This window comes from Sander vitreus, chromosome 10 (assembly GCF_031162955.1).
Source record: "Sander vitreus isolate 19-12246 chromosome 10, sanVit1, whole genome shotgun sequence".
Taxonomy (NCBI): domain Eukaryota; kingdom Metazoa; phylum Chordata; class Actinopteri; order Perciformes; family Percidae; genus Sander; species Sander vitreus.
In genome coordinates this window covers 13,616,508-13,628,682 of record NC_135864.1, presented here as the reverse complement: position 1 = coordinate 13,628,682, position 12,175 = coordinate 13,616,508, and the positions used below count along the sequence as shown (strand labels likewise).

Genomic DNA, 12,175 nt, shown 5'->3' with positions numbered 1-12,175 from the left:
CCTCCCTGCCATTTAAGTCCTTCCCCCCAACTATCGACCCACAGCAGTACATATTTGCTCTCCTCTCTATCTCTCACTCTCCCAAGGGTGCTGCTACAATCCAGGCAGCCGTAACAGAACTCACCCGGTTCTGAAGGGAAGACGTTTCTCAGCTGCTCGATGACTTCCTGGAGCTGCAGGACCGTATCCTGTTCGTGCTCCATATCATCTCCTGAGACACACACACACACACACACACACACACACACACACACACACACACACACACACACACACACACACACACACACACAGAGAAGGTTACACCTCCATGAATGGTTAGGCGGAGGATTGGAGGGGAGGATGCATGGTTTCACATTCAACATGCGTGCATGTGTCAAGCCCACATCTAAGCATGGCTGCACGTGGCTGACCTGCTGCTTCAGTGTCAGTGGTCTCTCTGCTGGCAGGTTCCCCATGGTGACCCCCTCCAGACACGGGAGAAGACAGAGTTGACGGCTCTGATCCGTTGGCCTCCGAGTCATCTTTGGGCTGTTTTTAGGAAAGACTGATCATCATTCAATCCAAATAATCCATCATGTTTCGGGTTATTTAGCCTTTCACATAGTAATGAATTAGATTAGTTAATGGCACTCAGCCAGCATCCCTCCACTGGCATCTTTGAGCAGAATTATTATATATATATATATATATATATAAATTTAAAAAAGGCAATTTTGCCCAGCAGCTGTTACGCAGAACCATCAGGTTACTGTGATTTCTGCTTTGATATAGACAGATAAAAAGATAGTAAATTCCAATGCACACAGCAGCATTGCAGACAGAGGTGGGGGAAGGTCTCAAATCACAATCAAAGATGTATAATGCAACTCTGAAGGATATTCCCATATACTGTATGCAACCAACATCGTTTGTATTGTATTAAGCAACACTGTAGCAATACTCAGGAGGTGAGTAAGTTCAGTAGTTGCAGTGAAACTGGGGTGTCTGCAGAGATTGTGAGGGATTCATACATAAACTCATATATATATATATATATATATATATATATATATATATATATATATATATATATATATATATATATATATATATATATATACATACATATACAAAGGCAGATTTTACTTATTTTATTTTTTTGAGAAAATTAAACAGTGATATTGGTCCTGGGAGAAAAAGGGGTTTGATTTTTTATACCCAGGAATGTGTTCCTCCTACTCCTTCTTCTCTTTTCTCTTTACTCTCAATTTCCAAGTCTTTAACCTGAAGAAGAAGCATCTTGTCCCTTCTAAAATTTACATTTTCAGTTGTCATTTTGCGTATGTCCCTTCTTCGCCTTTCTATACTTGTATATATGTATGTGAAGCACTGTGCCTTCGGATGTATGCACCGTGACGCATACAAACTCAGGCAGACTCTTTGTCTCCCTGTGCCCGTAATTAAAGCTGCAGCTACAGTTACACATTAGAAATATAGCTGATACAGTTAACCAGAGCCCCTTAACAGAGCAGATGCTGTTAATGATGGACACATTAGTGACTATAGGGATCAAACTTTTGACCTTCAGTGTTTATCAAACAGGGAGTTCCACAGCTCAGGTGCCCGGACAGCAAAGGCCGGTGACCTTTAGTGGCAGGTCAACATTTAGGAACCATTAGTAGAGTCCTACCAGAGATCTCAAGCAGCAATCAGGCTCAAAGGGAATTAGCAGATTAGCAGATCACAGATATTGGCAGAAGCCTATTTAGATGCAGCCTCTTTTTTTAAACATTATTAGACAAGAGAGTGTTAATATGACTAGTGCTGAGGCCAGAAGAGGTAATTATAATTATGTTTATAATAATTGTGATTATTTCATCTATCCATGACACCCCATCACCATGCCTCTCACAGAGGTGTACCTGTAGCAGTAGCTCCCTGAGCCTACGAAGCTGGGACTCCAGCTGTTTGTTGTGATCCTCCAGGATCTGCATACGGGTCTCCAGGCGTGTCTTGTGTTGCCGGAGGACCCGTGCCTCGGCCAGGAGCTCCTCATCCTGCTGCCCTCCCTCCGTGGGTGAACCTGGGCCGCTCTCTCCAGCCTCAGTCAGCATGGGAACTGATGCTGCCTCCTCGTGCTTCCACTTCAGCCTCCTGTACTCGCTCTGCAGCACCCTGAGGACCCACAGTGGAGGACAGATGGAGGGAAAACAGTCAGGCCGACACGCTGGTTGAGCATACAAAACACATAAAAACAACCAAAAGTATTTATCCAGCCTCCACTTGATGCCTACACATAATGATGCATGATGTATTGTTGATATCTTACCACAAAGAGAGCAATCATCTTCACTTTGAACATAAGGTGCAATATACTGTCTACTGTCTATGTGTGTGGCACTAATGCCATCAACTGAGTATGTGCTGTGAAGCATTACTAAAAAGCTGCACATATCCCAGTGTCATGATGCCCAAATATCCAGTCAAGTGGACCAACCCCTGTAATTTGTTGGTAATGGCTTTACTTCTTCATGGTTTGTGGTCCCACAAACTTTACTGTTGTATGTGTAATAATAATAATTGAAACTTTAACATATTTTTCTTCTTTAAAGCTTTAGTGCGTAACTTTTTTTTATATTAATGAACGTCCTCTTCTGAAGAGTCCATGTTTTTGTTAATCCTATGTGTCTTCCTTGCCTACTAGCAACTGTGTGGAGGAGGGGTGGAGGTGCGTGTGCGATTACGGAAGGCTTGTGTCATGTGGATGCAACAACAGTGGTCATTACTTAGAATTCCTCATGGGGACGACAAAAACTAAGCACTATAGCTTTAAATTGTTTTGTTTTTCCTTTTTATGCTGACCTTGTTAAAACCCAATATGTAGAAAAGTAATGAACTGGTAACCCTCTGGAAAAAGCCTGAAGTATCAAGCTGATAAAACAATATCTTTAAAGTTGTTAAAGAAGACCTGGAGTCTCCAGGACCATAAGGAAGAACAGGGTTAAAGGTGTTTGATTCTGGTATTGATGTATAGTTTAGGTATGAGACGCATGATAGCCACAGCAGAGGATATAAACTAAGCTACAGCAGCCACTATAGTCATAAATAAGCACAACAGAGCCCACTGCAGTGTCATAACTGAACTGGGTCAAGGTTTCAGACACCCAAAGGGCACAAGTGTATGTGTGTGTGTGTGTGTGTAAGTAGCCAGATGCTGCTATGTCTGTGTGGAAAGGTCACAACTGAATTGAAAACGAGAGAAAATTATTCATATGAATCATTCGCATAAAGGTTGCCCCTGGTAACCAATTAGGTCAGTGTTTCTCAACAGGGGTGGTACAGCACCCTAGGGGGCATTCAGAGGATGACAGGGGGCACTGGAAGCAATACTGTGGAAAGGGGGCGTTGAGGTGCCTTTGGGGGGCATTTGTTTTAAGGTGAGATTACACCAAAGGTTCACAACAATACTAGTTTACACTTTAAACTACTTGCAAAAAAAAGTGGTCTGCAACATTAAAACCTGCCAGTTTTCGCCACTGGACCTGGACGAGACGGTGGATTGTAACTCTTCTTCTCTTTAGTGTTTCTTTAGGCTTTGTGTGGTGCAGCTCCGTGCTGCCTTCATGGGAACGGGACGTCAGAGTATCATCTTATATAAACTCCGTACTGCAGCGTTACGAATCGGTCTTGTTGTGAACTTTATAGTCTCTATTAAACATTAACATCATTTATCTTTAATAAGTCCATGAACATAGCTGTCGAACATTTTTCATTGAATGATATGATTTTTTGATGATTTTTGATAACAATAGTAAAACACAGGACTTTCACCCAGGAGAGCTGGGGCGCGTACCGCGTGTGGCGTTTATCAATCGTTTTTTTAATTTTTTTTTTAATAAAGCCTTCCCCAATGTTCTTTTCCTAAACCCAACCGTTTATTGTTTTCCTAAGTGTGTGACGTTGGTCACCGTCGTGTTTTTGTCGTTTTTTAGTGTTACTGAAGCCTTTCCCAATGTTCTTTCCCTAAACCCAACCTTTTTCTTTTTTCTTTTTTTTTTAACAAGCGTGTGACGTTCTCACAATAGCATGGCATACGTTTACATCCGCTGTATACAGACACACGTCGTTGATAACTCAAAATGCGTACAGATAACCCGCCATTTGGCTTTAGGAAAGTGGCGTGTATGTTTACACAAAGTCATGATGCCATGTTGCTGTTGACGTACAATGGGCGATCGATCTAGCTAGGAACAATTTATTGTGTGTGAAAACAAACATGCTGTATTGACTCCACAACCTGAAAAAATCAAGAAAAGAACCTGGCTCCAGACTCAAAGCACCATGTCCTAAAGCCTGTTTTTATGTATTAAACATTTTTTGTTTTTCCTGGATACAGACCTGTTCTCATTCTCCAGGCGGGCCAGGGTGCATTGGAGCTGATCCTTGTCCTGGTGCTCCAGGTGGGCTAGCAACATGTGCTGTCCGCAGGGTGAGTCATGGTCCAGGGCTGGGCTGGAGTGACGCAGGAGGTACTGATCTTCATCCCTGAGTCCCCCACACAGGAGACAGCACACTGAGCCACCAGCAAACAGCCACCAGCAGCACAAAGCAGAGCCAAGAACGGCATGGGAGAGCAGACAGGCCACAACAAGGCAAGGCAAGCAGGGCAAGGAAAGGTATTACAGGATGAGATGCAATGAAACAAGACTGGACAGAATGGGATGGGACACTATGATAAAAGCATCGTGCCAGGTTCACACTCCAAATATTAAATGTCCTGTCATAAACTTTGCTCACCACGATGTTAAAAACCCACTCACTTTTTTTAAAAAGTGGATCTTAAGCTACATCACAATATATTTCCCAAATAAAAAACATGATTGACAATGGAAAAGAACATGAAAAAGAAAAGAAAAAAACTTAATTTGCAGATCTATGAAAGCAGAACTATGGCTGTGAAAAAATAATGTTTGTGAATGTTTGGCAATTACTTTATGGCCACCTTAGTTGCAGCACACATCTTCTACTGTAAGATTTGTTATTTAGTTTTAGGCACTTAACCCTTTGATGCATTGGTGGGTCAACAATTATCCGACTGGTCTGTAGTTGTAGATAAAGGTAGCTTCCCTATAATAGACTTTTGATTGTACAAATAAATATTACAAACTTTAAATAAAGTTGGTGTGAAAAAACTATTTTAAGCAAAATTATGAAAATAACATATTTATTATTAACAAAAATCACTGACTCTAAAGTGGATTATTTTTGGACCCACTTATAGAAGATTGGAGGTTTCATTGATTTATGCATCTAAGGGTTGGATTATATTTATGTCCGTTACCTGGCAATGAGCAAAATGTGAACAATGCACACAGGTGGAGGGTGAAGGCTGCACACACAGGCAGCATGATTCAGGAGAGAAAACAGTAAGATGCTAGCCAAACACCAGCTGGAGGCACAGATAGCACAGCAGCATGTTCAGAGCCGTGCAGCTGGAAAAACAGAGATGCACTGACAGACAGAAGGACGGATCCACACCATAAGAACAACCAAATACAAGGGCACAAGAGCGGAAAAGAGCACTGCTACACGTAGAAGAGAAGTGTCATGCATACAAACACACTCAGGCAATTATAGACAGACACAGATGCAAATACTATATGTACATGCACTGATATATCCATATTTTTGTGACAACGCTTCATCCAAGCAACGCTCTAGATACATGCACATGACAATAAAGACACTGGGAGCAGGCTCGAGATGCACGGATTTCAGTAGTAGTTGCACTGCTGGAAGGTAGTGTAGTTCTAGCTAAGACCTAAATTTAATGTGGTGTCAATCACAGCCTTCCCTCAGAGGACACACATATAAGTCATGTCTGAAAATAAATAATGAGCACACTTCACAATACAAACACAGACACATACCTAGAGCCCTAAAAGACCATGTAACATTTTGCACAGAGCAGCTGGGCATGCAACCTTAACTTTAAAGTGCAATAAAAAAGGAAAACTATCTCAGAGAAGGAGGAAATGGACAATAGCCCACACAGATGTCAACAAAATAAGACATGGATACACACAAATACAGCCCTAAGCACTCTGTCCACCTGGCACTTTCCACAATTAGGACTAGGGCTGCACGATATTATGTTTCATCGTCTACATCACGATGTGTGCATGCACGATAGTCACATCGCAGGATGTTGACGCTGCAACTTCTTTGCTGCTTGATAAAAAAGTAAACTTTCACTGTTCTCCTTTTACATGATTGTTACCGGCCGACCCTTCCCCTTTAAGACAGGTAGCCATGTGGGCAACGTGTGTATGTGACGTAACGTTAGTCCGACGGGGTTTGTTCATATACTGTCTATGGGTTTGTTATGGAAAGTGAGGCTCTTTGTGTGTAGAAAAGTACCGTAAGCGGCAGCTGCCGCTGACACAGTGATGCACGTGCTTTTCCATGGGTAGTGACACTACAGTAGTCAGTTTTTTAATGTTCCCTGCAAAGACAAACTAAATCACCTGATTAATGCAACGTAATCACGATATCTCCCGGCCATTTTTCACCACAGAAAGCTGCTCTCAGCCAGGCTAAAGCTAATATTAGCTTAAAGAAATAATGGGTCTGTCCCAACTAACATTACGGTTCGGAGCCGCGACATTGGAAACGTAACACTAATCTACAACAGCAGTCTGTGTCTGATATAACGTAATTTACACTGATTTAAGTGTTCTTGGATACAGAGTTTGTTGCTAGTGCGTGACATGCAGGCTCTGCATGCACAGCAAACCACCAATCACAATCAATGTTGATCAATTTATCAAACAACCAAAGCAGGCCCTATTAGTTGACCACAACCTGAAATTTAGAGGAAGCAACATGCATGCATTAATAATATCATTCACTTTAGCCTGGATTGATAGTATTATATGAATAGAATGGTGTCATGTCAGTCAATCAGTGTATTTCTACCTAAATTCCCTCTCCAAAATCTCTTCAGAAGAGTAGTCACAGCACTTACTTGCTTTGGTGTTTGAAAAGCATTAAAGTTCAACAAAGAATGGTTCACATAAAAAAAGTTCCTTTTTCATTTTTATTTCCTATGTAGATGCACTCTCCTACAAAATCACCCCAGTAGTCGAGAATGATTTATCATTTCCAAATAGAGCTATGTCATCTTGTAAAAATTAGTCTTTTTTCATATCGCAAAATATATCGCAGGAAAACAAATATCGCAATGTCAGTTTTTTCCAATATCGTGCAGCCCTAACGAGGACTCACCTTGTTGGCGCCTCATTCACATCAAACATCCCCGTTCCTCTCACTGCTGTAACCTCGCCACCACTCAGCCAGCTTTCTACAAACACACACAAGCCTCTCCTCTCCTCAGCGGGGTTTTTGTGATCTACCCACTGCCACAAACTTTAATCACAGCAGGCATGTGCATGATGAAGAGGGGCTGTGTGCACTCTCCTCGCTGTGGGTCATTTTCATTATGTGGCTGATTATTTGTGTCATGTTACCCAATCTTTCCTTAATAGTCGAAAATACATGCACAAGCCTGGGCACACACAGAAACAATGAATGTATCAAGAGGAAAGACAGTAAAGACAACACACACACATAATCCCCAGGAAAGGCTGTGGTTGTAATGAGGGGATTGGCAGCATACTCACAGACTTTCATCAGGAGACAGGCTATCCGTGAAGAATGAACAATTCTGGCTCTCCATTTCCGCCAATCTATAGATGTATGTATACACACACACACACACACACACACACACACACACACACACACACACACACACACACACACACACCAAGGACAGCATGTTACACACATGTATACAGGCAAAAGAGAAATACAGGAGAGTGGATGAGTCAGAACAAATGCAGGAAAAAGCAAAAGATTGATTATTATCACACACTGGGAAAATACACTTCCTCAAACACAAGATAAAACAAACAAACAAACAATCAGTGTGGTTTAGCTTTAAAGTAGTGTGAAAAAGACCTGTTGCTTTTTTGTATTATGAACTACAATTAAATAGCAAGCTGTCCACACACATCTGACTGACCAGACTTCAGAGAGGCAGAAATTGTACTTGCCGTAGAGTTAAAGTGTCCACAATGAAGAAGGATAAAACCCTGTCTATCAACATGCAGGTAATAAAAGGGTAAAAATATGCTGCGTTCCAGCACCACAGACAGCAACTGTGTGTGTGTGTGTGTGTGTGTGTGTGTGTGTGTGTGTGTGTGTGTAAGTAGGGTGCGAGCTGCTCTGTGGCTTTTCAGGACCAAGGACAGCGCCTCTGTCAGTCGACAGCTGCACTGTGTGCGTGCTGCTTTGTAAGCCTTTTCACTGCTATAACAAAAAATCCAAATGCTGCAGAAGGGAAGAATGTTTCAAGTGTTTTAAAAATACATGGTGCTTATACTGTTTTAAGTTTGATGGCATAAATAAGAAAAATCCCATCACTGTGTAAAAATAAAGAAATCGCAAATAAGGGGGAGTATTGGAATTACTTTTTTTCCTGTAATATGTTGGACCAACCCTTCACTATAAAGTGTTATTTGATTAGACCTTGAAAACGTTTGTTAAACCTGCACTTATTAATAAAGATAAGAAAATATTAAATGGGATGGGTGGCTCTGGCTCAGCAAGTAGATTTGCGTTTGTCCAGTAATCGCAAGGCTGATGATCCGATTCCTGGCTTCCCCTGTCCACATCTCTAAGTGTCCTTGAACAAAACAGTGAACCGCAGTTACTCTCAATGGTCAGGCCAGTGACTGGCATGATAGCTCGCTGCCATCGGTATGTGAGGGTGTGTGCTTGAATGAGAGGAAAATTGCAAAGCGCTTTACATAAATGAAGTCTATTTACTAAATAAAAAAAGAGAAATTGGATAAATACAATATTTAGACTGGCTATGGCAAGACTGTAGCATATATTCGCTGCATATTAAAGTGCATACAGTATTTTGGCTAATTCATATTAAGAGGATGTTAAGTAAACAAAAGTAGTCACACACTTAAACTACTCATGTGTTAAATTATTTAGTATAGCCTCTTACGCTCTCTTACAGTACGCAACTACTTTTCTATATTAGAGTTGGCATCTTACTCTTGCACCACGCTCATTTGGGTGTGCAGTTTCAGTTTTTGGCATTTCATGGCTAATATACCAATAATCTATTAACATACTTGGACCCAGGGTCACAGAAAAACACATTAGTAGTGTTTTTGTGTTACTCACCACTTATGCATTGTAGCATGTATCTCTATCAGTAGCCATGTTTATACAACTCTCTCATTTCCTCTTGACTGAAAAACCTTTGCTCTCCATCACTATCACCTTTGCATCCTCCACCTACATGTATAGCTTACACCTGAATGCAAGGGTATAACTTTGGTTTGAGAAGTCAAAAATGTTCACAATTTGAAAGTGGGGTAGACACAAACAGGATTTTGAAAAGTAGGACATGTCCCCCCTGTCCCCAGTGGAAATTACACCTCAGCCTGAATGCACAAAGCCGCCCATTCTCTGAAAACCCTTTAAAAGAAAATGTAGGACGATATGATCTAAAGATGTAGGTTGAGTGAAAGTGGGTACACTACAAAGTGAATTCATCACAAACAGCTGCAGTCATCTGAATATCATATGTTAATGATATGTAACACTGTCAGACTATCAAAGGGTGGGTTTCTCCTTCAAGTAAGGTAATTAACCAGTGCAGAAAACCAACCCACTGATACGTGTAATATGTGAGGAGCCTTGTGACTGCCCACATACATATATACATACACACACATGCTACATGGAAGCAGTCTTAAATCTACACTGCAGCATTCCTTATACACACAAACACAAACTCTATGCTGCATCATCCTTTGCAGAATGTCGTCAGCTGATGGACTGAGAGACGGGAGGAGGGGTGAGTGATGTATAGGCTGTCAGGGACATCCACATCTCATACTATTTCTCTCTAGAGTACACTGACAACATAACACTGAGAATTTTAGGATTTATCCCTGTCCCGTTTATGGAGGCCCGGCCTGTGAACCTGACCGCCCGTAATTCAATCTACGACACTGTTCATCAGAAAGCCTCCACAAACCTGGAGTCTCAGTCAGGGACAACAGCAAATAAGTGTGGGTATGTGTGTGTGGTTTACTTGTGCATACATGTGTGTTTAGCCTCCTGCATGAATATAAATGGATGTAAGAGGAAATGAAAAAAGGGAGGGAGAGAGAGAGAGAGAGAGAGAGAGAGAGAGAGAGAGAGAGAGCAAGGGTAAGAGAGCGAAATCCTAACAGAGTGCTAATTATTAAAATTATTATGAGTTATCTTCCTCTCATCCATGCTCTATAAGATGTCGAAGCAGTGCTGATGATGAAAGGAATGAACTCTACCCCCGCATTGATATGAGGGGAGGGGTGGGAGATACAGAGAGAGATAAAGAGGAAGAGACAGAGACTGTCTAACACGCCTGCAAATCTAGCTGTCCTAACCCCAAACATCAAATACTTCATCTCGCTTGAGATGAATGGAGACTACATTATTGACATGCATTAACACCTATACCCCTCATTGGCTGAAGGGCATTTTGACAGACACACACACACACACACACACACACACACACACACACACACACACACACACACACACACACACACACACACACACACACACACACTCCAGTATTTTGAGAGAGAGAAAGAGAGAGAGATAAAGAATTCTGCATGCTGACGGAGTACAGATAAAACACTCAACCTTCCCATAATAATTCACAGCAATTCCATTTATTAATCCATTAATTAAAGGGCTTTTACATTGAATTGTACAGATGTTTGTACCATGTACCATGTGCAACTATATGCATCTTAATGGGAACTCTATTTTAACCCCCTCTAGTGAGCATTTTAGCAGTATATAAACACTGAGTAAATGGTTGTAAGGAAATATAAAAATGACATTTTAAAGTATTATCAATGCATCTGTTACTCCAATGAAACATCCATAATTGGTTGTACATAGTTATTGTATATAATTATTGCCCCTTAACACTGTATAACCGAGCTAGAACTCATGTTCAAAAAGATATATAACTACAGTGCGTTATAAAGCATTTGTTTGCTCTTTATAAACATGTACAGATCATTCACTCATTCACAAGAAGGTTTAAAGGATTAGTCTGGTGATATTCTATAATTTTCTTACTGTACTGTACAAAAAAACAAGTGTTGTCTCACAAAGCCTGTTACGTTTATACGTGTGTCTGTGCCATAGAGCTATAGCAAATAATTATTTACTTCGGTTTGTGAAACATTTGAGCGCCAGCAGGAAATAATAAACATATGTATTCATGACCCCTTTTTAAACATGTAGTAGTAAGGAATGGGCTTGAGGGTGAGAGCCACAGACGGGCTGGAGAAGTCACAAAGTAGGCATTGGTCTCTCACAGACAAATCATATCAAAAGCATAGACTATTGCGATCATAGGTTATTGTCTCAAATAAAAACCCTGATACTGATTCATTCTTTTGCAGAAAAGAAGACCATTGAGAAACAAAGATGGTGTTCTACGAGGCAAAAAGATGAGAGGCTTGCTATAATTAAAGTTGCTAACATACTGTTTAAATACAGTGGACACTGTATTTAGCTGGGTGAGTTTTTTCTGGTGTTTTTTAGAAGGCCAAATAAGGCAATGTGTCTCATTTTGAGTAGATTAGACCACTTTTCAATTTCGGTCCTTTTAGTTTATATTGGTGAAGGATGTTGGCAGCTACAATTTTATGCTGGTTAAGATTTTTCTGAGTGGCCAACATGACTCAATAGCTGTATGAAGCAAATTGTTCTGTAATTAGCACCAAATGTAAAAGGATGGAGGAGAAGGCAGGGCTGGAAGAAGGAGAGTATGAGATAGAAAAAGAAGGAATGAAATGTGTGGGTGGGAGACAATAGAAGAGAAGGATCAAAGATAAGAAGAAGAAAAAAAAAGGAAAAAAGGCAAACAGAGGGAGGAAGGGAAACAAGGGAGAGATACGAGTGGTAAAGAGGACAATTGTGTCTGCTCTCTTGTTGGTGTGTGTTCCCTGTTTTAGCAGGGTCTCAAGCAGTTGTGTGTAAGCGCCTCTAAGAAGTAATATACAATGACTGGCACGCACGCACGCACACACGC

At 41.0% G+C, this 12,175-nt stretch overlaps 1 protein-coding gene across 1 annotated transcript in view; it reads right to left on the bottom strand.

Moving 5' to 3' along the window:
• Positions 1–12,175, bottom strand: part of drp2 (dystrophin related protein 2) — a 75,508-nt gene that overhangs the window by 4,585 nt on the left and 58,748 nt on the right. The window contains exons 18-23 of the mRNA XM_078260336.1: positions 7,665–7,730; positions 5,324–5,431; positions 4,381–4,527; positions 1,905–2,157; positions 414–531; positions 125–211 (exon numbers count right to left, since the gene is read on the bottom strand). Coding sequence (XP_078116462.1) covers positions 125–211; positions 414–531; positions 1,905–2,157; positions 4,381–4,527; positions 5,324–5,431; positions 7,665–7,730 — 779 coding nt within the window. The remainder of the gene's footprint in view (positions 1–124; positions 212–413; positions 532–1,904; positions 2,158–4,380; positions 4,528–5,323; positions 5,432–7,664; positions 7,731–12,175) is intronic.